Here is a 25935-nt window from a genome sequence, read left to right as displayed (position 1 = left end):
CTTTAAAAAAAAAAATCCTTGCAAAAAAGGAAGGCCCTGCTAGCCAGGCAACAGTTTACGTTTGCATGAGAAAGGGGCAGCCATCCCCATCTGCAGCCCCAAGCAGTGAAAAGCTGCTGGCTTTTGGGGGACATGAGAGGGAGTCCTAGATTCACAAGGCTTCCCTCAACTGCCTGGCTCACCCATATCTGTTGTGGTTTTCAGCTCTGCTCAGCTGAAAACAGGTGTGGTAGCCCAGCTCTGTGGGCAGAATTCAGACTCTGAGACTGTTGAAAGACACCCCTCTGTTAGGGTCGTGAGCTGTGGAAACAAATCAAGAATGCTGGTGAATCTGTGTGGATCACAAAGAGAAGCCCACGGAAAGGGGTTTTCTCCGATGAGGCCACCGCCGAGCCTGACTTCCTAGCAGGACTCCTAGGAAAGCTGCAAACCAGAAGGTCATATCACAAAAAGTGTGTCACCTCCACTCACTCAAGTTGACTGAATCAGATAGGGCTTTGGGCCCTCTCTTGGGGAGCTCTCGTTGCTGTTGGTTTTTTGTGTTTGGCCTTTCTGAGTCACAATTGGGCAATCTGTGCCTTTTCTGGTTCTAGCAGAGGTTATTCAACAATCAGCCTGCTCTGGTACGCACACCTTGATTTTCACTGCAGCTGTCACCAGGGAGGGCTGATCCTCTTCCTCCGCTTTTCTGTGGGTCATGGTCAGAACCGTAAGGGCAGGGGCAGTATAGGTCTATCTCAAAAAATTATTCAGAATTCTGCCCTGACCATTCTCCTGAACATAATGTATCTTTCTCTGTCCCCTAACAATAATCCCAGATTGGCTTGCCTGAAAAGGGGTTTAGGAGGTTTCAATTTAAGTCTGTTTGAATTGTGTGGAAATGTTCTGTAAAGAGGCTTTTTGTCTTTCTTATACCCAGCCCTTCTGGAAGAAAGATCTGGGTAAGAGGAGAGAGGATGAGGTTAAAAACAAAGCAAAACTGTTAACATTATAGTAATAAGACACACTGATTTTGTTACAGTGGAAGGAAAGCAAAAAGCAAGGCCCCAGAGAAGGGAAAACTTTAGACCTGGGGAGACTGGGGGAGGGAGAGGGGAATTAATGATTCCCCCCACCCCGAATCTGCTCCTGGAGCCTTTCTCCCAAAGGCAGAACTAACCCTCCTATGCTGCTCCTGGACCTGCCTTCCTGGCTGCGGTTAGCACTTGGAATAGAAACTGACTGGGGTACTGATGCAGTTATAATTATTTACGTAATTTTTATGAGCGAGCTGTGCTGCTTGACAGCTGACCACAGACAGGAGGGGACGGCCCGCTCCTGTATTCTCCATGCAGAACACCTCCAGGTGTGGTCTACACTTCAGGAACAGATGAACTGGTATCATGAGCAAAGCAGGACTGCTTAAAACTGCCTGTCTGCAAGCAGGCCCTCTGAAACCAAGAACTGAACTGACCTGAATTATTTGGGCTGAAGGGGAAGCCCCAAAACTTATTAACTAGTGGGAGATGGGTGGTCATATTAGGGATTCTGCACACTTGTGCTGCCTAACTGATGTACAGTCCCACTTGGGGGGCCCTCTAACAATTATAAACTTTGTTCCCGGTGGGAGGGCACCATGTGTGGCTTTGGGGGCTGTGTGTATGAAAGGCAGGTATTAACTTATCTCTGGCGAAAACACTAACTTACACCTAGAGGTATTATCAGAAACTTTCAAGTGTTTAAGGAAACAACCCAGGTAGACCTAGTAGCCCTCTGACATGAGGAGTCTAGCTCTAGAGCCCATGCTCTTGACCACTAATGTTTATTGGGCAATATGCCCTGAGATCCCTCTTCCCGCTTCTGAAATATCAGCCCTAACCAGCAGCACCGGAGGCCCCTGAACAGCTCAGGTGAAGGCCGGGTGAAAGAAGGCCTTGCAGGGGCGGCCGGTCAGCTCCGTTGGTTACAGCGCAGTGCTCTTAACAAGGTTGCTCTTGGTTGCCAGTTCGATCCCCACATGGGCCACTGTGAGCTGCGCCCTCCACAACTAGATTGAAACAACTACTTGACTTGGATCTGATGGGTCCTGGAAAAACACACTTAAATAAATCAAATGTTTAAAAAAAAAGACAAGAAAGGACTTGCAGACCACCTGGGCTTAGGTGGAAGGAAGTCAGCCAGTGAAGCTGGGTTTGGCCTGACCTGGCAGAGGTCTGGCCGGAATTAGCACCTTTCAGTTATAGTCAATTATCAGAGACTAGAGGCAGGTTCCTTGCCTCTGTCCTGACAGAGCTAAGAGAAGAAACATGACATGCATGACATGTTTTCCAGTGCAGGAAATACCCCTCAGCCTATCCCCCTGGGGTTGGGGATCCAGCACCCCTCACTGCCCTGTCTGGCCTAGCATAGCTCTTGGTCAACAACTAAAGGAAAGGCCATGATCAATTCCAGGCAGGGTGCAGGCAGGCAGAACATAAACCTTGAAAATACTCTAATCCCCAAGCCTACCCCCAACCCTATAAAACAAACTCCCCAACAACCCAAGCCACCACAATAAACATGTATCTGCTGATGCTCTTAAAACTTAAACCAGGGTCATCTTTTGTTGCCTTTCAAAATATTTTTCCCCTCAGTGGATATGCATTTTCTAATTCTTCCCAAGGGATTTGTTCCTTTTTGATCCTCTGTGTCCCTATGCCTCTTGAGAATTTAAATGGATCTTCTGGGGGTTCCCTTTTCTCTGCTTCTTCACACACCTGCATTGCTTACTCCTTGGTATCTGGAAGGCATTTGGTTTCCCAGAAGAGTTTCAAAGACTCCAGAAGTCAAAGGTCAAAATTTACATTTGTAACACACTGTCAGAAACAAAGAAGATTTAATAGATGTATTGTGTGCCTACATCAGAAGACTCAATACTGTTAAGATGTGAAGTCTCCTGAAAAATCCTAGCAGGATTTTTTCTTTGTAGAAATTGACAAACTGATTCTAACCTTATATGGAAAAGCAAAGGACACATAACGGCCAAAACAAAAAGAAACAAAGTTAGAAGTCTTACAATACCTGACTTCAAGATTTACTATATAGCTACAGTAATTAAGACACCGTAGTATTGGTGAAAGGATAGGTATATAGATCAAAGGACCAGAATAGAATCCAGAAATAGACCAACACATATGTAGTCAATTGATATTCGACAAAGGGCCAAGATTATTCAATGAAGAAAGCACAGTCTTTTCAACAAATGATTCCCATAACTCACACCATATACAAAAATTTACATGAAATCCATCATAGAAATATAAACCTAAAAGTATAAAAATTTTTGAAGAAAACAGGATAAAAATCTTTGTGATCTTGGTAAGGCAAAGAATTCTTACAACACAACAAACACACAAACAATAAAGAAAAAAACTGATAAATTTGAATTTACCAAAATTAAAAACTTCTCTTCTTTGCAAGGCACTGGTAATAATAATAATGACAAGCTATAGACTGGGAGAAAACATTTGTGAAACACATGTCTGATAAAGGACTTGTACCTAAAATATATTAAGAACTCCTACAATTCAGTAAGAGAAAAAACATTTTTAAAAAATGGGCAAAAGATTTCAACACATATTTCACCAAAGAAGTTACAAGTAGTAAATAAGCACATGAAAAGATGCTCAACTGACTAGGAATTAGGGAAACGCAAATTAAAACCACAATGAAATACCACTATCTACCTATCAGAACAGCCAAAAATAATCAAATAAAATACAATACACTATCAAATGCTTAACTGGAATACTCATACACTGCTGGTGGGAATGTGAAATGGTCTAGTTACTTTGGAAAACAGACCTCTCATCCCACACCTAGGTATTTACCCAAGATAAATAAAAACATATCCACACCAAGACCTGTTAATAAATGTTTATTGCAGCTTTATTCATAATCCCTAAAATCAGTAAGCAACCTAAATGTCCATGAACTGGGTGAATGAATGAACATATTGTGGAACGTCTTCATCATGAGCTACCATTCAGCAAGAAAAAGGAATGAATTACTTATACACACACTGATGAATCTCAAAAGCATTATCTAAAGTGAAAGACATGAGACACAGAAGGTGACATACTATATGATTAATTTACGACATTCCAGAAAAGGCAAAACTATAGGGACAGAAATCAGATCAATGGTAGCCAGAGGTCGGGGGTGGAAGGATGGGATTGATTACAAAGGGTGACTAGGGAATTTTGGGGGGGTGATGGAAATATTCTATACCTTAATCATGCTGCTGGTAGTGAGACAACTGTTTACATTTGTCAAAATTCAAACCGGTATATCTAAAAAGGATAAAATTTTCTGCATGAAAATGAAAAAGAAGCCAAATATTTCATTTTAAAAATATAATTTTTAAGTAATTGTATTTATGTAAGAATAATCAGCATGGAAAACTCTGTGTGGCCAGACCCTTCCATCAAATGAATACAGTTACAAGTGATGGTTTCAGATTTGGGGGGACAACACCTGTTTTGATTTAAAAAGAATTTTACAAGGGACTTCCTAATCCTTAATTAACTGCTAAAGAAATGGTACAGAGCCTTGCATCAACAAGAAGGGGATCCATTTGCACATTTTTTCCCCAACAGATAAAAATTTTTGAAGTCAATTATCATGTAATAACCTTAATATTGCAAATGATCTCAGGTAAGCAATTTCTGTTTCTTCATCTGTAGTTAGTTGGTCTAAAGAGTTCTCTGCATTGTGAAAGCTTAACACAGTGTAGCTGAACCCCCAGGGGGCCTCTGAAAGCTCTCAGATCTATGAAACCTAAGAACTGAAAGAAAGTTGAACTCTACCCCTTCCTGACACCTCCATTGAGTGTGCATGTACCCCTGCGTGTGTTAGAGCAGGGCAAACATGGTAACTGTCATTTAGAAGAGGAGGACAGCAGGATCACAGTCCTGGGAAAAGTCTGCCCCAGATCACTTGATTAATACTCTTCAAACAGACCAGACTCTGCTGTTCTCCATCCTGCAACACTCTTACCTCCCTGAGGAAGGAGCACTTGGGCAGTTTTGACTTTGTGTCTGTCCAACCCACCATCAGAGCTGCTCTGAGACAGTGACCTGCTGTAAGACAGGCCTCTGGACCTGCTCTACGAGCTGATCAGCTCCTTCCACAAGATGCCTCATAGGAACCCATAGTTTCCGAGAATGCCTCAAGCATCTCCTCCCAGAAGGACTTAGGCAAAAGGGGTTTCCAGGGTAGAATAAGCTTAGAACACTAGATTCTTCTCCTGCCTCCTGGATGTAGACAATCAGCGTACCAAGATCTCCCAGAACTCTTCGCAGTATAGAAACCTGTTTAAACTCAGTTAGGAAACTCTCTTTCATGTAATACCTATTTTTATGCCACGGAGCTGTTTCTGCACACACTTAGATCAATGCTATTAACTTCCTTGCATTTGTACTTTCCCTGTTTTTAATGACCTTTTTAGAAATCTTTGTTTCCAAAAAAATGAAAAAGATACATGAAATATGCAAACACTTAACGTAAAAATGGGGGAGAATATATCTACACATATTGCTTGTAGATGTGTAAACTATCTCTGGAAGGATTAGGGAACTGGTCACTGAAGCTGTTTCAGGGGAGAAGGGAAATGAGTGGCTGGGGGTAGGGAAAAGAGACATTTTACTGTGAACATGTTACCTAAGCAACTCATTAAATTAAAATAATAGGTACTAAAAAAAAGTAGTACTTTATCCCCACCAGGAATCAAACACAATTTATTTTAGAACTAAACAGGGCAGAATGAACAAAAAAAGTTGTATCCTAAACTTTCCCGACAGACATCTTCTTCCCAGGCTCCACGTTATCAATTTTAAGAGTCCCATCAAGTGGCCTTCATGACATTCACAAAGGATGGACTAATTGTGCATTTGGTTGAGGACTCAAGTTTCAAAATAACAACCTTTCCATTCTTTGTGCTTTAGAACAATTCTCATACTGCCAGCTCATCACTGGTCAATTAAATTTTTCTTCTGAAAACAACTTAGAGCAAGAGGATCATTTACTTTACACATATTCAAAACCAGAACTCATCCATTTCTCCAGTGTCCCATGGAGGGGGAAAAACTGGTCTGACCACACAGATGTAAGAAAAAGTATGTTTCCTATTTTGGCTTCTTTGTTTTAATGACCAGAGAAAAACCCTTGTTGTTTTCATCTTGATTTCAATGTAATAGTGCCACTATCCTTTTCTTCCTCTGAATCTTCTGCTGCTCCCTATGACTCTGTGTCACTTACTCGTCCATCTGACCCCCTAGCTCCTTGCTGTCAGTGCGTGAGCTTTTTGCCCCTCTGTACTGACCAGTGCAGGGGCAGGCACACAGGAAGTGCTCAGTGCACACCTAGCAAACGACTGTGTGAGCAAGAGAGGCCCAACACGGTGTGGTTGCACCAACACACCGTGATACTTCAGATGCTTCTCAAAGAGAGAACAGCATTAGAGAATCAAGAGGTCTGGGCAAGACTAAAGGGAAGGTCCAACTCTCCTGTTCGTGGAAAATATCTTAAGCAACTCCAGTGCGAGCTTTTGTCTGTCTTTCCCTGGGCCTCATGACAGGTGACTAAGGAGCTGACCCAGCCACAGAATAGTGCCAAGCCAGAAGTTGGGAAGCCTCAGCCAGTCAACAGAGCCAAAGTGAGCAGTAAACTATTCACCGCTGAAGACCCAGAGGTCCAGAGAAGTAAGCTGACTGACTTGAACGTTCCCAGCAACTTAGCAGCAGGGTTAGTACCACATTCAGGCACTGGAATCCCAGTTCAGGGCTCTAACAGGACCAGGCACGCTTTGGGATCTGGGCTAAGGCACTGGATAACAAAGGGCTGTGGACCTGCCCAGCACTAAGGAGTCTGGGATATAACAGAAGGACAGGACAAAAGGACAGAGAGAGATATTGAATACACCGTTTCCCCGAAAATAAGACCTAGCTGGACCATCAGCTCTAATGCGTCTTTTGGGGCAAAAATTAATATAAGACCCAGTCTTATATAAGACCAGGTATTTATTATATTATACTATATTATATTACATTACATTATATTATACCCCGTCTTATATAAGACAGGGTCTTATAGCAAAATAAGATGGGGTATTACATTAATTTTTGCTCCAAAAGACGCATTAGAGCTGATTGTCTGGCTAGGTCTTATTTTCAGGGAAACGCGGTAAACATATGCCAGGCTAACAACAGTTAACACAAGTCCCAGTGGAGATGGACTGTCTAAAGCACAAGGTCCAGAGACACACTTTCTATTCCCTCCATGCTTGAGATGCCATGCATTTGTTACTATCCTGACTTGGACTCTGGACAAGGCACGGGCTGAGTGTTCTCAGATCCCTTATCTTCACAACAACCTGTAGAGTAGCTATGCTCCTTTGCACCATGAAGACAACAGAGCTGAGAGGGGTTAAGTAACTAGCTCAAGGTCACATAGCTCATAAGTGGCAGGACAGGAATTTGAACCTGAGTTTTCTCCACTAACCAGAGTGGTTCTGGGTGATCTGGAAACTTTAAACTACAGCTTTTAGTGACTCTTCAAGTCTCAGTTTTGCTGTCTGCAACTGAAAACAATTTTGTGTTGGTGTTCTTCAGTAGTAATGCAAGTGAGCTTCCCAAGGATATTTAAAAGGCTCAGTGCATGGTACAATTAGAGAAGGAAAACGACGGTGTTTAAAAATAAACAGCCTGGAGCTGACCAACAAACTTGCTGGGCACTGACCTCTCAGTCAGGAGCAGAGGGAAGAATAAAAGTGTCTAAAACTCAAGGATGACTCAGTAATTTGCTTTACCTTGAAGAGCATCAGGCATGTAAGGAAGTATACCAGTGATGGGAGACTCTACTAATGGCGAGCATGGGGGAAACCAAAGAACACCCATCTGAGGCACCCAACAGGGGACAGCATGCAAACATAGCCTATGTGAGAACCCAGCTTGTTCAGAGGACAGCACCCAGCACCCAAGTCTGGCCGAAGGAGAGAGTGGTAGTCAGTCTTACATGTCAGCCTGGATAAGCTACAGTGTTTTTCAATAAAACACTAACCCAGGCATTGCTATGAAGCTATTTTATAGACATGGTTGAAGTCTATAATCACTAGACTTTAAGTAAGGGAGATTACCCTACATAATCTAGGTTTCAATCAATTGAAAGGCCTTCCGAACAGAACTGAAGAAATCCCACATATGCATAGCAGCTTTGGCTTGTGCCTGAGATTTCCAGCCTGCCCTTCATGATAGCAGATTTCATACTTGCCTTGCCAGCCCCCTCCATTACGCACGCAGAGCCAATTCCTTGTAATGTCTCATCCTGTGTATTTCTCTGATTGAACCCTGACTGATACAGAAAGGAAGGTACCTTTCAGGAGGTGAGGAAAAAGAGGAGGCTTAAGCTGGGGTTGGATTCGAGAGCTCTGAAGTACATGTTAAAGGCCCTGGACTTTTCCTGAAAAGCTAAAGGGAGCAGCAAAAGGGGTCTGAGCAGACAAAGAGCAGAATTATATATGTTGAGTCTGTCCGCCTGCAGGTATGGAGGAGAATGAACCGAGTGTACAGGGCCACACAGGAGGCAGCACCACAAAAGGGGAGGATGCTGGAGCCACAATTCCCTCAGGAAATAGTGAGATCTTGGGTGGACAAAGGTCTAGCAGCGGAAATGGAGAGAAAGAGACGGGTTTGAGAAACCCTGAGAAGTTAAGACTTGTGGAACTTGGTGACCTACTGGCTTGGGGCATGAGGGAGAGGGCAATGGAATCCAAGCTGATTTTCAGGTTAATGGCTCTTTCCATTCCACTGGACCTCAACACTACATGGCAGCAACCAGGTGTCGTCTCTGACCCACAGTTGTTATGTCAAAGTATGGAGCCAGGGACACTCATCAACTACCCAGATGCCACATATAGATCATCCAGCTTGATAACAACAATGTGTCTATAAGACACCCTGTTGTGAGCCCTTCGGCTCTTTCAGACTGAACCCTTCATCTGCCCCTGCACAGAATAAGGTAAAAGGCAACAGCTGGCAGAACAAAGCCAGAAAAACATAGCTGGAAAGATCCTGGGTGGGAAGGAGAGAGGTTAGAGCAGGGGCATGGTCGAGCAGCTGTTTCTGCCATTTTCTGGGCCTTGAAGTAGACCAAAGGCCTGGTGGCAATCTGATAGCCTCTTGGGGAGTGTGAGCACCAGGGCACTGGCTGGTGAAAAATACCAGGGCCTTTACGGGAACCTTGGGAGGACTGGTGGTGAACAGAGACGAAGGCAAGAAATCCAAGCAACACCAGCCACAACACAGCCTTCATTCTGTTTCCTGTCTACAAAATGGGCAGAATTATTCCAGCTCACCCCCTAACAGAACAAAAGGGATAATCAAGCTAGAAAAGGCAGAGGAGATACCAAGATCTGTCTGGGAGAAGGAAGAGATGGAAGAGGCATTTGTTTAGGGTGACTGTCTAAATGCCCTTGTCATGACCATTAGTTTCCCTTTGGCTGGACATTTCTCATCAATAGAATGGCATTTTAGAAAAGGAGAAAAGATAGGAATTCAAAACACTCATTCATGGGGTTTTGCTTCCAGTAATGGTGAACCAGATCCTATTAGACCAAACCTCTTGCAAATTAACAACTATAACTGGACAAAATATAAAAACCTTTACCTGAAGGTACTGAAAAGCAACCAAAAAGGAAAGAAAAAAAACAGGTAGAAACGGGAGGGGAGGTCCTCATAGAAGGAAATGGCATTAGACAAATTTCCCATTTTTTTACAGCTCTTCACCTAAAGACAGGATCTATAGGAGCCAGGCCAAGAGGCTAAAACTTTGGTAGAAACCCACAGTCTTACTGACTTAAAGAATCTATGGATACAATTTGGAGTGGTTACAAGCTTTGAGGAAGAACCAAAATTGGAAGACTCAGAACATGTAATTTCAAGTCTTGGTAGAAAGTACAATAAGACATCATGGTATTGGTGAAAGGACAGATTCAAGATCAATGGAAATAGACCCTCACATATAGTCAAATGATTTTCAACAAACTTGCAAATGAGAAAGACTCGTCTTTTCAACACATTGTGTTTGAACAATTGGATACCCACATGAAAAAAAAAGAACCTCAACCTATGCCTCATACCATTCACAAAAATTAACTCAAAATGGATCATAGACCTAAATGTAAAACTATAAAACTTCTAGAAAACACAGGAGAAAATCACTGGGTTAGGCACGATTTTTTTTTTTATAGAGTGAGCAAAAAGTATAATCAATAAAGGAGAAAAATTGATAAATTAGACTTAATCATAATTGAAAACTTCTCTCAAAAAGATGCCACTAAAAAACTGAATAGGTAAGCCACAGGCTAGACTGTAGTCACAAAGCATATCTCTAATAAATAACTGATATATAGGATATGTAAAGAACTACAACTCAACAATAAAACAAATAAGTGATAATAAAGAGACAATCCAATTTTTTTTTAAAAAGTGAAAGATTTGGACAGACACTTCACAATGCAAACTGATAAGCACATGAAAAAGTGTTCAGGGGACCAGCCCGATGGCTCAGGCAGTTGGAGTTCTGTGCTCCTAACTCCGAAGGCTGCCGGTTCGATTCCCATATGGACCAGTGGGCTCTCAACCACAAGGTTGTCCGTTGGACTCCTGACTCCTTGAGTCCCTCAAGGGATGTTGGGCTGCACCCCCTGCAACTAAGATTGAACACAGCACCTTGAGCTGAGCTGCCACTGAGATCCCGGAGGGCTCAGTTGGTTGGAGCGCGTCCTCTCAACCACAAAGTTGCCGGTTCAACTCCCACCAAAGGATGGTGGGCTGTGCCGCCTGCAACTAACAACGGCAACTGGACCTGGAACTGAACTGCACCCTCCACAACTAAGATTGAAAGGACAACAACTTGACTTGGAAAAAAAGTCCTGGAAGAACACACTGTTCCCCAATAAAGTCCTGTTCCCCTTCCCCAATAAAATATTTTTTTAAAAAAGTGTTCAATATCATTAGTCATTAGTGGAATGCAAATTAAAACTACAAGATAGTACTATTAATAGATACCACCAGAATAAATACAATTAGAAAGACTGACAACATCCAATGTTGGCGAAGATGCGTAGCAACCAGAACTGTCTCACTTTGTTGGTAGGAATGTAAAATGGCACAATCACTTTGAGAAAAGTTTCCATAAAACTAAACATAAGCAACTCAAGTGAGTCAACAATTCCTCTCCTAGATAATGACCCAAGAGAAAAAGAAGCATAAAAAAAAGCCCTGTACATAAATATTCTTAGAAGCTTTATTCATAAAAGTCATAAACTGGAAACATCCCAGGTGTCTAAGGGAAAATGGGTAAACTGTAGTATATTCATAAAATGGAATTCTACTCAGCAATAAAAAGGAACAAACTTGTAAGACAAGAGAGATGAAACTCAGGAACATTGGGCTGAGTGAAAGAATCCTCACACACAGGAGTACATACTAATGATTCCATTTACATTAAGTTCTTGAACAGCCAAAATTAATTTATGGTTAAAAAAATGAGAAGAATGGTTACTTCTGAAGGTGGGGGGCAGAGCTCACGGGGAAGGGGCAAGAAGGGACGTTCTGGGGTAACGGTAAATCCTGTTGGGAATTTGGGTTACACGCATTTATATATGTGAAAAATACACTAAATGCTACACTTATGACTTGTGTGTTTCACTAAATGTAAATTTCACCTTCAAAACTCCATTGGCTACTAAAACCTACAAGATGCCCTACTGCCCTTCAGGGCAGGACCTCAGAAACAAGGCAGAATAGGACTTGGAATACTCCCGCCCCTCACCATCTCTACCCACTCTCCTATGTCATTCCCTAAATCACAGGGTAAGTCAGAACAACATTTCAGATGTTTGCCCAAGTCAGTAGGCAGCGGTACCCTAGATTCTGAATTCAGTCATTTATACCTAGCATGAATGAGTGACTGGCCTCTACTCTTCTGTGGCACTTCTATGGCATCGCAATTTTGCCTTGATATCTCTTTGGGCTGAGATGTTTCGGGGAGCAGGTAAGAGGGACGTGAGGAGAGGTGGGAAGATGTTCGCATTACCTCCCCTTCACCAGCCTGGCCTGCCTGATCCGCAGTACCCACTCCTCAAAGCACACACCAGGGAACACTTGCCCAACTAAATCAGAGGCAGAAACTACAGTGCACCCCCACCCCCTCATGTCACCATGGGAGAAGACTGTGAACCAGCAGTTTCCAGAACATAGCCTCCCACCCGGTTATCCCTCTCGAACTGAATGTGGAGGAAACAAGAGGACTCCATTTTCTCCTTGAGCACATGCAACTCTGAATGATGTATTAAAACACAAACACACCTAGAACAGTACCTGGCATATGATTGAGTTAACGAAGCAAAGATTTAAAAAGAACTACAGACATCTTAAGCAATGAGAAAAGATGGAAGGCTATGTTGGGAGTGAAAGAGTAGGGACACTTCAGCTATAACTTTCAGAAGAAGGGAACAATTTGTTTGGCCAAGTGGCCTTCCCTCCCTTACCCCAGGAAGCCATCATTAATCTTTCACCTTCCCAGTAGGTGTGATTCCAGAGTAACAGCTGATTCTCCCAAACAAATACTGGTGTTCTCCACCCCTACCACCTGCAGTGGCTCAGCTAGGTAAACAGAGGTCTCCCTCTAGCTTCCAGAGCTCACCCCTTTCATCTGTTAATGTCATTTACTAATTTAAAAAAAAAATACTCAGGACTGGAGCACAAAAGAAGAGTTAACTCACTGGTTATCATGCTAAAGATCATACGTCCCTCTTTATAGGGAAATGCTCTCAGCATGGAAATTGCTTTCCTCACCAGGGGGAAGCTAAGGTAGGGAGAGTGAAGAGGGAAAGAAAAGGGCACAAAGCATGGAGAAAACAAACTCCTGCTTGCTGGCCTTAAGTTCAGGTCAGCACCTGGGGCTCAGGTCTGCCTGGCCAGGGCACTTCATCCCCACGTCTCATGAGGCCCCATGAGCCCCAGGTCCAGAAGCATCATCCCTCTTTCCCTCCCAGCATTCTGTCCAAGCTGGCTGGCAATATTCCCTATGCTCAAATACCTTTGGTAAGTGAGCCTCAAAAAAAAAAAAAAAATACACACAAAAAAACAAAAACAGCAAAGAAACCACATTGGTCTGATCAAATCAATCCTCTGTGTCTTTTTCTAGCATTTTCATCATTCCCATAAAGTAACTGCAAGAATGCAGAACGGAGCGAGGACCTGCGACAGTGCACAGCTGCTCTTGCCTTTCCTCCCTGGATGCCCATTTTAGCTTCTGGAAACCAATGCTGCCAGATTCCGGAAAGCAAGCAGACTGAAACTTCCAATTCCTTTGGGGGAAAGAAGCTCCTCCCGCTTTTACCACCTTCTGGGACTCTGAGGTGGCCCAAGAGCTGCCTTGATGCCTCTGTCACTTGACCTGACCCAAGGACTCCAAGTTAGACCAGTAATTAGCCCCCCTCCTCATGTGCACGCACTGACTGGCATCAAATAAGATCTCTCCCCATTTTGCTCCTCAAAATAGCCTAATAAATGGTTTTGTACAAATTCCACCTAAATGTAAAAATTCTCATCAGGGCTCTGTTAAAAAACGCGAAATCATTTCTGCCAAGAGACCCAAGTTAAGGGTGATGACCTAGCATAAAGATCTGCACACGCCACAGAATACAGCGTCCACTGCATCCTCAGTTGTGCAATGAGGCAGAGTGCATTACCTAGTGGGTGGAGAAGTGGAGCATCTGGTGACGTGTTCACCATCTTTCAGATGGCAGCAAACAGGGCCAACCCCGGAACCAGCATTCACCACTGCTAGCTGGACCCCAGGTAGTGGCATCATGGCTCCCGCCGACTTAGCACAAGCCCTCTCTATTTCACCCTCAGACCTAGACCCCAGCTCCATCCACCCTGTCTGCAATATACTATATGCTCACCCTTTGAAAGGGGGTGGGGGAACCAGAGAATGCAACTGCTAATTCAAACCAGAGAAACCCAGGACACAGAACTGAAAAGAGTTTTTCATCCAGCCTGTCTGAAAGACCCCTTCCCCTGTGAGAATTTTGGCTTCCAGAGCCAAAAACCTATTTTCTTCACTCACTCCAGCAAGTAAAAGGAGATGAAAAGTGTTTATGTGGCTTTGCAAATGAGCTTTTTTTTCTCTCTCTAAAGGGAAGAAAATGGAGGGGGCGGGGTTCCAGACAGAATGGGAATGCACGGAGGTGAGAAGCCAAGGTTTAACCTCACTGGCCTGGGGTGTGGAGACATCATCTCCGAGCAGATGACACACAACATCAAGCTCCTCTTGCTCCCCTGCTCCCTTCCCCTTAGGACTAAAACAAATGTTTTTGTATTTGCTGTTCGGAGGAGGAAGAGGAGAAGGGGTGGGGGGAGGGACTTATGGACTGAGACAGAGAGGGCAGGAGTCAAAATTCAGAGCTGGAACAACTGGTGACTTGTCAACAGCACACCGTCAAATCGTCACCACACTACACAAATGCAGGCAGAACCAGGCTGTTACAGGGAGCTGATAGCCCCTGAGTTTAGTGGCCGGTGCCAGAGACCTCTCACTCAGCGGTGCTGTGATTTCGGTTCTCCAATGAGAAGCTGTTTGACGCAAGCAAAAAGCTGCTGTCTATCTTCAAACAAACGGGCTCTCTGAAAACGTTGGGAAGGAGGAATTCTATTTAGTTGATGGGATGTGTCCAGAGCGCCCGCCATTTGTCATTTCTTTTTCCCCAACAGTTAACGACCCCAAACCTTCCGCTAGGCCCCGATCCAAGACCACCACACCACCCAGAACAGCGGGACATGAAAACCAAAGACTTTTGTTTGCTTCAAGTCTGTAAAACAAAAGAAAACAAAACAAAACAAAAAAAACAACAGCCAGTTCAGGATCGGTAGACTCTGGCCAACCCCTGGTGCACCCCCTCCTAAGCGCTCCCATGGGGCAGACACAGAGGTCTCCCGGCTGCAGCGCGGGCTCCCTCTGCACCTTTCTCACCCAAGCACCACTTTTCTAATTAGAAAGTTCCTTCGGCCAGGAACCTATGCGCTGCCCAGGATAAAGAGTGGAGGAATGGGAGTATCCTGGAGTTGGCCCAGGGCAGCGGCTAGGCCGGGGCGTCCGTGCGCCAGCAGGAGGGAATGTCGGGTGGACAGCTCTCCTCGAGCCACACGGCCCGCCCTCCCAACCCCTCATCCCCTCAATCCTCCCAGTTCCCGCTCCCTCAGAGTTGAGCCGAGGATTGCACGCGCCCCGATGACCAGGGCTCGATCCCCGCAGCTCGCGCGGGACGCGCTCCCCTCCGGGCCCCGCACTCACCCACCGCCCTGATGCGGAAGCCGCGGGGCGGGCGGAGCGCCCGGCGACACCAGGCGTCGCGCAGCACCTGCAGGCTGGCGGGAGGTGCGTGCACCAGCAGCACCCCGCGCCGCAGCCATCCCTGGAAGGCCAGCCGCGAGGCGGCGCGCGCCAGCCGCGAGTTCCAGAAGCAGCGCGCGTTGGCGCGGCGGAAGGCGCGGAACACCGCGCGCCCGCCGGGCTCCTCCGCGCCTCTCGCCGCTCCTGGCGCCTCCAGCCTGCTTAGCACCAGCGCCAGGGAGCCCGGCGCCAGCTGCACGGGTCGGGCCATGCCGTGCCGGCGGCCGGGACCCGCAGCCACGCAGCACGGGCGGCCGGGGCGCCGCACGCCCGACGGGAGGGATCGGCTTACTGCGCGCCGCGCCGGCTGCCCGGGGAACAGGGCTTCAGGGGGCGGGGTCGGCTGTGGTCGGCGGGGCAGGGGGTGGGGCGGGAAGCGCGGCCTGGGGCGGCCGCTGCTCTCGCCCGCGAGGCGCCCACTAGGGGTTTCCTCGCGCTGAGTTACAGGTTACCCTCCACACCCCAGCCCCGGCCGTGCCCTCTCCGCCCCGCCCCGGGCGACTCCCTTCATTTCTCAGCTCCCTGGCAGCCCGGATCTCCCCTGGCCCCCATGGGCCCGCACGGGGGCGTTTCCAAGTCCTAGGAGTGTCCCCGCAGCCCCCGAAGAGCCGAGCCGCCGGCCGCGGCGCCAGCGGCACGGCCCGGGGTCCCCAAAGCCGGGAGGACCAGGGTGGCCGCCGTCCCAGGGAGAGAGGCCACTGGGGACCGCCGAAGGGTATCATGGACGTCTCTTGGGCCGGGAGTCCCGGAGTTGAGTCTGGGTCTGCTCCTAATCTGTTTACGAAATTTACTTCCCGTCTCTCTGAGCCTAAATTTACCGTCTGTAAAATGAGGAGCTGTGACGCTATTCCAAGGATCTTTCATGCAAGGCTTTCTGAGGTCCTAGGATCTGGTCCCGCCCCTGAGACACTTCAGTGGTAAGAGACATAAAGTTTTCATTCCAGAGCTGCCAAACTTATCGGGAAGGCGCCCCGATGAAACCCCTAGGATGCAGCCCTCGGTTGGATCTGTGAATCTGAAAAGACTGAGACACCAGCTTGCCACAGGAGTGAAGGGCGAGGTGCTCGTGATGTGACACATCGCTGTGGCCAGTGCTCAGCACTGAGGAACAGACAGTTCAGATACTGCGGGACAGAGAGGACAGACCCCGGTTGGGATGTTGCCGCCGAGGACTTCTCAAGGAGGGAGGAATGTCGGAAAGGAGAAGGGCCTTACTACCACTACTAGAAACTGGTGGTGTAAGAGGGAACTTGCCAAGGTGCTTGGCAAGACCTGGGGGTCATTCTGGACTTCGCACTCCCTCACCTCACCCATCATCAATAACAACTACAATGATCTGAGATAATCTCTACCTTGCCCCTAGTAAGACGCTAACACAATAAATGATAGCCGATGCTATTAAATAACAATAGCTAACATCTATTGAGCACTGTATACCCGCAGCACTAATTCCACAACCCTGCATTAACTACTGTTAGCATCTACATTTTTTAAGATGAGGACACTAGCTAGGTTGAATAAAGAGTGTTTTCCCAGTTACAGAGATAGTAAGAAATGGAGTCACACAACCGCCAAGTCAGGGTTCCCTACGACAAGTCTGACACCATTTTCAGTTCAAATAAGTGTGCAAGCTGGAGACAACCCTCTCACATCTGAATTATGACACTGAGATGGATGAATGGATAAATACAGCAGAAAGCCCAAATGAATTAAACTCCTCTGTCTGTATAATCTCCACAGGGAGGCAAAGTTCCCCTTCTGAGTTCTGTCATGGCACTCATCTTGTGGGATCAAGAATGCCTTTGGTGGGGTGGCCAGTTTCTCAGTTGGTTAGAGCGTGGTGCTAATAACACCAAGGTTGCCGGTGCGATCCCCGCATGGGCCACTGTGAGCTGTGCCCTCCTTAAAAACAAACAAACAAACAAACAAACAAACAATGCCTTTACTGTGTTCCCCATAGATCTAGCAGCCCTCAGTGTCCTTTCCACGATCATAAGGATGATGATTCCTGTTTACTCTCAGCTCACTCTGTGCCTAGTACTGTACTAAGGGTTTTACATGTGTGGTCTACTTTTATCCTCAAAATTAACCCCCTGAAAGAGGTGATATTATTAAGGTAAATTATTATTATCTCCCACAAGAAAGGCAAAAGCTTAGAGAGTTGAGGCAGCTTGTCCATCAGGGCAAAGTCAATAGGTGGCAAGGTAGAGATCCCAATGCCAACTTGCCCACATACCTGGCTAGAGGGGGAGGCCTGGAGATCATCACCCTGATTCACTGCACCTGTGTCGTGTGAAAAGTCCTGAGCTTGATTCTGTCTCCCAAGAATTTGAACTGGAAATACACAGACAATCAGGCCGTTATTATCAGGGCTTGTAGCTACAATAATGGCGCAATGTAGACCCAGCTATGAAGTTTTATGGCCTGAAATTATGAAATAGAACTGTCTTAAACTGTGGAAACATTCGTTCAGATGTGCAAAATTTCCCTTATCGGTGCCGGCCCAGTGGCTCAGGCAGTTAGAGCTCCGTGCTCCTAACTCTGAAGGCTGCCGGTTCGATTCCCACATGGGCCAGTGGGCTCTCAACCACAAGGTTGCCAGTTCAATTCCTTGAGCCCCGCAGGGGATGGTGGGCTCTGGACCCTGCAACTAAGATTGAACATGGCACCTTGAGCTGAGCTGCCGCTGAGCTCCCAGATGGCTCAGTTGGTTGGAGCACATCCTCTCAACCACAAGGTTGCCAGTTCGACTCCTGCAAGGGATGGTGGGCTGCGCCCCCTGCAACTAGCAATGGCAACTGGACCTGGAGCTGAGCTGCGCCCTCCACAACTAAGACTGAAAGTACAACAACTTGACCTGGAAAAAAAGTCCTGGAAGTACACACTGTTCCCCAATAAAGTCCTGTACCCATACCCCAATGAAAAAAATCTTAAAAAAAAAAAAATTTCCCTTATTTTACTTAAGCGAGTCCAGTTAACAAAGAAGGAGGAAAGAATGTAAGGAGAAAACTTTAAACTGTACAGCCAAATATGTATCCTCTTGTTTTCCGAAAGGATCAGCTACCCCTCCCCACGTTTTTCCAAACACCTACAAAATTGAATGTGTCTTAAAAGTTAAATGGAAAACTGTAGGCCTCCCACCTGAATGACCTGTGTTACATGGCAAAACTAGACAAACAGAACTTCTCAAGTGTCTTCCATTTTTGTGGTCTCTGCAGACCAGACACAGAAACATTTTAGAAGACAGATTTGGTACCATTCTGCACTTAAAGAGGCACAGAGTAGTCAAACTAAAAACTAAACTAAAATATCTCAAGATAGAGGGATTTTTAAAAATTTTACATTTCAGTGGACTCTATGCCTGAGAAAAGACAAAGTAATTCTAACACTATAAACAAATCCAAATGGTGTGCTGTGCTGTCATTAAAAAGATTGACAGAACTTTAAGTACTGATAGAAAACAATATCCTAGATATATTTTTAATTAAAAAGAAAAGTAAATAGAATAATAAGCCTAGTAGGCTACATCAATTACTTGTGTTAAAAAAAAAAAAATAAGGGCACATATAGTCTCATGTGTAGCTGGGAAATCTCTAGAAGGGTACCTTAAAAGCTAGTGATAACAATAGTTACTTCTAGAGAGAGGAACGGGGAGACAGGGTAAAGGAGAAGCTTATTTTCCACTGTGTATTAATTACCATATGAAAATACTTGCTCAGAAATACTTTGAGAAATGTATATCAGGACAATAAGAGATTACTTCTGGGGGTGGCCAGTTAGCTCAGCTGGTTAGAGCGTGGTACTGGGAGCACCAAGGTTGCCAGGACTGAATCCCTGCATGGGCCACTGTGAGCTGCGCCCTTCCTAAAGAGAGAGAGAGAGAGAGAGAGAGAGAGAGAGAGAGAGAGAGAGAGAGAGAGAGAGAGAGAGAGAGAGAGAGAGAGATCATCTCTGGTCCTTTTGACAAATAGAAGTTTTTCTTTCTTTGTTTTTTAAGGAGGGCCCCACTCACTTGGCCTACGTGGGGATCAATTTGGGTGTTATTAGTAGCACCATGCTCTAAACAACTGAGCAACTGGCCACCCCGACAAATAGAAATTTTAACAACTGTCCAATTTATTTCCTCTGGAGTAAATAATTGCTAACAATTTACTTCACTTTTCTCCTTTCCTATTTCCAGATGATCCTTCTCTTGCCCACCTTACCAGGCCTGACATTCCTGCCCTGATAAATCCCACCTTAGGAAAGACCAAGTCTCCAAAGTCACATTGCCTAAATAAATTTATTAGATTTATTTAGCTCATCCAATTGTTGGGTTAAAAAATATAGTGTCCTTTCATGGGACAGGACACGGATCTGTAAAGGGCTTTTGGGCTTCAGGACCACTGAGGAAGATTAAGATGGCTTGTCTTAGAGAGGAGGGAATGGAAAGCTAGTGCCTTTAATTGAAGAGAGGGAGCGGCACTACTGGGAAATACCTTTCCCAAGAGTAGCCCATATGGAAAGATACTTGTCGATACTTGTGGAGACTAGAACCCAAGGGGTCAGCCTTTAGAATGATAGTGAAAATGTCTCTGAGCCAATATAGGTAGGACCATCACGGGTTCCTCTCTGAGCCAACAAAGAGCTTGGAGCTCAGTAGTAAATGGAGGGGGGGAGCAGCCCTTGACAGCAGTACTGTGTGGCAGCAGGTGCCAATGTAACTATAATGAGCACCCCAGGAAAAGACTTTCCCCCATCTTCTGCATACCATGTAAACCCCTAAGTTTTTATGACAGCTTCAAGGAGTAGATTCCCCAAAATGTGGCCAAGATTCAATCTTTGGCCAACTCTTACAAATGGAAGTTGGAGTTTGATTTTATTTAGAAAATCAGTTTTAGAAAACTGGAACTGAAAGGGAACTAATTTATAGTTGCTACATTATAATTGCTATAAAAGGTACACTGGATCATTTGATGTTCACATATGCCTGGTGTCTGTCCTAAGTAGAGCATTCAATGCTCCTCACACACTGACTCCAGCCTGTCTTTCTAGCCTCATCTCCATTTCCATCCTTGCTCTCCTCCATCCACACCAAATATCTTGTGCTCCCGCAACCCCAAAGTATACCTTCCCAAGCAGATGCTCCCACATCTTTGCTCACACTGTTCCCTCTGCCTAGAAAGAATTTTTTTCCCCTTTCTACCAGGTAGCATCCTACAAAGCCCAACTCATCACACCCATGACATGTCCAGGAAGATTTCATCTGTTCTTGGAGTACTTGTTAACCCTTTTGTAACACATGTGTTAAGGGCTATAATAGTTAGTTACCTGTCTCATCAAGTAACTTGAGATTCCTTGAGGGCCATGCTCCTGTCTGATTCATCTCTGTGACCCAGCATATAGCCCAGTGTCTGGGCCAGGGATTCATTCCACCTAAATTAAATCTAATTTAACTTGTGCTTGATCCAGGATAACCACTCTCTTGCTGCTTTCTCACTAGCCTGGTGTCACTAGACATAAAAACATTTCTGGTTTGAGGGTGAATCACAGGAAGACCTGGTTGTTCAAATGCCTAGGGCAAAGCCCCAAGGAACAGGCAGGCACACCCAGGGATCACTCATCCAGACATCTGCATTTCAGTGACTTACCTGGAGTTTGTGTACAACACACATGTTATACGGAGGGTGATGTTTGGCTTAACCACCTCAAAAATTTTTCCACATCAAAATTCATCAGGATGGGGCCGGCCCGGTGGCTCAGGTAGTTAGAGCTCCACGCTCCTAACTCCGAAGGCTGCCATTCGATTCCCACATGGGCCAGTGGGCTCTCAACCAACAAGGTTGCCAGTTCAATTCTTCGAGTCCCACAAGGGATGGTGGGCTCTGGCCCCTGCAACTAAGATTGAACATGGCACCTTGAGCTGAGCTGCCACTGAGCTCCTGGATGGCTCAGTTGGTTGGAGTACATCCCCTCAACCACAAGGTTGCCGGTTCCACTCCCACAAGAGATGGTGGGCTGCGCCCCCTGCAACTAACAACTGGCAACTGGACCTGGAGCTGAGCTGCGCCCTCCACAACTGACCGAAAGGACACCTTGAAGCTGAACGGCACCCTCCACAACTAAGATTGAAAGGACAACAACTTGACTTGGAAAAAAGGCCTGGAAATACACACTGTTCCCTAATAAAGTCCTGTTCCCCTTCCCCAATAAAATAAAATTTTAAAAAATTCATCAGGATGAAGTTTCTGCTCCTTAACTCAGAAAATCAAGCCTTCACACTTAAGGCTGATTTAGAAAGTATTTCCTATCTGGATTCTCTTTATTACGACCATTTTTACTTCCACAGCACCTTTCTTCCCTTTACCAGGGGGAAAAAACCTCTGGAGACTGTTTCTATTTCTCAAAGAAAAACGTGAGGTTTTGCTAAGTGACTGTTTTGACTCAAAGGGTAGAAAAAAGGAGGTGGAGGCAAAAAAAGGACATTTAATGCTGTTCTTTTTTAAACAGAACTATTACCTTCTTTATTTTAGCTGCTTAATTTAGATAAGACTCTGGACCACAGTAGCTTTCTCTGTAAAATGGGAGTAAAAATACATAGGCAACCTGAAGGATCTCTTAGGGTCCCTTCCAGCTTCATGATTCTACAACTCCACTTTCACACCCAAAGATAGAGACCTAATTACTTTAAATAATCACTGAGTCCAATGAAATACTAAGAGATACAAAATCAGGGTCTGAGGGCTAGATATTCCCAAAGCTGATTCTGATTTGCCTTGAAACAATTCACGTCTTTTGCCTTCCGATAGCAAGAGGCCAATAAAGAAAGAAATTTTGGAGAGGAAAAAGTTCTTAATTTGGAACAGGAAAAGGCTAAAAAATACTAGGAACCCCATGATTCTGATATGAGACCTGTTTAAAAAAAAAATTATTCTGACATTCATTAAAATGGTAAAAAAAAAAAAAAAAAAAAAAGATTTTATTTAAGACTATTGCGAAGTCTAGATAGCAGACAGTTGTAAAGCAAAGACAGCAAAAGAAGCTGGGGTTTTTGCCAAAGAGGAGAGTGAGGGAGTCGGTGGATAGAAAATTACTAATAGGAGACTTCAGGGGTCGGGAAATTCTTGCTAAACTGACCGAAAAGGAATGTTGCTAATGGCACATCATAGGTGGGGGGTGAAGAACTTGATCAGATATCAAGGATGGGGGTTTGCACTAACCTGACTTGGCAGGACTCTTGCTAAGGTGGGGCTGGCAGAAGACAGGCTGAGTCCAGAACAGGGCTCCGGGGAGCCTGTCCACAGCTTGGTCAAGAATAATCTTTGTCTGGAGCCGGTACACACTTCTGATCCCTCTGCCCTTCCTCATTTCATTAAAGAAACGAATACCAATAAAACATTTAAAACATCCCATAATCCCATTTTCACCTGGGGAATAGAGACCTGGAATAATTAGGATTATGTTAACAGAAATTATTTGTAAGTGATGGGTTACAAGCAATTTTTATTTTTATTTTTAGATTTTCCATACTTTCCAAAAATTCTACAATGAAAAAGGCCCCACTAACTTCTGGTTTAAAAGAAGTTAAGGCAGCTGGCTCTCTTCACTGGGACCGTCTTGGCTTTCCAGAAAGCCCATAATCTTTCTAACCAAAATGAAGAGACTCCATTACTCCACCTTTCCATTAAACTCAGGGTCAGAGGGCAGATCTCAAAGCTGGAAAAAAAACTACTTCCAGATAGAAAGCTGGGGCACTAACTTGTCAAGAAGGCGTGCAACTAAGTGCCCTGGAGCCAGAGCAAGTCAGCAAAATTCTTATTATTTGAAACATGGAAAATCAAATTAACTCTTTCCTGATCCTCCCCCACCCCCCAAAAAAAGAATTAAGTATGTGCAATGAACATTGGAGCACAAAAAAAAAAAAAAAAAAAAAAAAAAAAAGAATTAAGTATGGAGGTCTGAGGCAAGATGCCAAAACCAGTTTCCAGATTTTTAAAGAGAAACCTCTTCAATTTTATTATGGCAGAGTGTATAAAGTTGGGCCTCATATCCCATTATTTACATGCAAATCCGATAAGAAATGAGTTGGCCCTATTCCAGGTACCCAGATCTCAAAGGAACTCTGTTTCCAGTGAGGCCCCTGCCTTCCAGCTACAAGTCTCTCTCCTCTGCTTTCTTATGGAGGGAGGAAAAGATGCCCAGGAATCTCCCTCACACTGAAATTCTCCCGGATTAGGAAACAAACTGCTGCTTTCCCTTTCTCACAATCTACTGTAACCAGTTGTTTAAGCTTCTTTACAGCAGGAATCCAGGATTACCTCTTCTTCATCAAAATATGTGCTCTAGAATGCCCCACCCCCAGCAACGCTCAAAACCAAGAAAATGGCTCCCTGAACAAGATGGTAAAGAACAAAAGTGTGATAGAAGAGGATTTGGCATTTAAACTGGTACCAGCCAACCCTGGTTTAGGACTAAAGAGATGTAGTTCACCTGGTTTAGGACTAAAGAGATGTAGTTCACTCAGCATTTTACCAAATAAAATATGAGACTTTATAGAAGTAACTGTAATACAACAATAGTAAATACTTATTGAGCCTGCTAAAGTCCAGGTACTGCTTTGGGTTATAATAAAGAGGAAGACACAAAGATAAAGGAAGTGTCACGCAGGGGACCCTGCTCGCTGCGCCATTTGTCGTGCGGGATGGCCGGTGGGGTCTCTGCTCCCGCTCCCCGCCCAAGAACGCAGGACACAGTAAGGCCAAAAAGGAACACCCACGGAGCCATAAGTAGGGGAGTAAAACCAATATATTCTCGCTGGCGGCTGGGCTGGAGACACAGGAAGCAGGATCTACATAATCTGCCTAACAGCAGTCCGCGCTTGCCAGCCACCATCTTCTTGCTAGCCCCCATTCCTTTCCTGCTAGCGTAGCCACAGCCGTTATATTAGTGGCCAATGGCCTACGGGTTACAGCTGACGGCCAACTAGCCACAGCTGCTGGCATCTGATCACAGTTGATGGCCATTTACTACCCGAGCCAGCACCTTTCTAAGTGAGGCCGAGAGCCTGGAAACTGTTTTTTGGGGTTTTGTCCCCACACTCCACCCCTACAGGGTCTCGCCTCACAATCTACGCGACAAGCGTCTTCCGCGAGGGGCCCTGTGCAAGGAGCCTGGAGGTGAATGCACTATCCTGAACACAGCCAGGCTCTCTGGGCACAGCCAGGGTTTCTCAGGGCACCACCACAGTACTTCTGGGCACAGCCAGACATCCTGGGCTTCTTAGGGTACCACCTGTCTCCCCGGGCACAGCCAGGTTTTCTCAGGGGACCACCACAGTACTTCTGGTCACAGCCAGACTTCCTGGGCTTCTTAGGGTACCACCTGTCTCCCCGGGCACAGCCAGAGTTTCTCAGGGCACTGCCACTCTCTCTGGACACAGCCAGACTTCCTGGACTCAGCCAGGGCCTCAGGGCACTGCCACTCTCTCTGGGCACAGCCAGACTTCCTGGACACAGCCAGGGCCTCTCAGGGCACTGCCACTCTCTGGACACAGCCAGACTTCCTGGACACAGCCAGGGCCTCAGGGCACTGCCACTCTTTCTGGACACAGCCAGATTTCCTGGACACAGCCAGGGCTCTCAGGGCACTGCCACTCTCTCTCTGTGCCTCTCGGGGTACCATGCTGGAACAACAGCGGCTCACATCAAGGTGCTTACATATTATCAATGGCGGCCAGTCAAGACACAAAAGCAAACATCAACCAGTCCCACTACATGATGGTATGTTCCCAAACAGTCAAGCGTCCATTAAATTAGGGATAGAAGGCAATTCCCCATAGTCCACAGTCATTCGCCAGGGCTGTCCTGGGGGTGAGGGATGACCTTGACCTCACCGTCATGTCCCACGGAGGACTCAGAAAGCGTTTCCTCCTGGGACAAGTCCCGCATCCAGGCTGCGTCAGCAAGCAGTTCCCAGCCCACAGGGCGGCAACAACCTTCGCTTTCTCCGCTTTCTCCGGCCTCTGCTGGTTGGGGAACCGTCCACATCTTTCCACCCCTCCATGGGAATCGAGCTCTCCGGCAGCTGCTCCTCCTGGTCTTCCTCAGACTGAGCTTTCTTACGCACAAACTGCTCCACTGCCCTTCGGAAAGCTTTGGCCAGCACCGCATCCTGCCGACTACGCCAAGTGTCACGCAGGGGACCCTGCTCGCTGCGCCATTTGTCGTGCGGGATGGCCGGTGGGGTCTCTGCTCCCGCTCCCCGCCCAAGAACGCAGGACACAGTAAGGCCAAAAAGGAACACCCACGGAGCCATAAGTAGGGGAGTAAAACCAATATATTCTCGCTGGCGGCTGGGCTGGAGACACAGGAAGCAGGATCTACATAATCTGCCTAACAGCAGTCCGCGCTTGCCAGCCACCATCTTCTTGCTAGCCCCCATTCCTTTCCTGCTAGCGTAGCCACAGCCGTTATATTAGTG

The 25935-nt window shown here is 45.8% G+C and overlaps 1 protein-coding gene across 1 annotated transcript in view; it reads right to left on the bottom strand.

Annotated features, from left to right (window-relative positions):
- The window catches only part of STOX1 (storkhead box 1), a 39780-nt gene extending 23989 nt beyond the window's left edge, over positions 1-15791 (bottom strand). The window contains exon 1 of the mRNA XM_081074242.1: positions 15379-15791. Within this exon, the coding sequence (XP_080930368.1) occupies positions 15379-15688 (310 nt within the window). The 5' untranslated portion in view covers positions 15689-15791. The remainder of the gene's footprint in view (positions 1-15378) is intronic.
- Positions 15792-25935: the final 10144 nt, after the last annotated feature.

This window comes from Rhinolophus hipposideros (genome assembly GCF_964194185.1).
Source record: "Rhinolophus hipposideros genome assembly, chromosome: 15".
Lineage (NCBI taxonomy): Eukaryota > Metazoa > Chordata > Mammalia > Chiroptera > Rhinolophidae > Rhinolophus > Rhinolophus hipposideros.
This window is presented reverse-complemented; position numbering and strand designations above follow the sequence as displayed.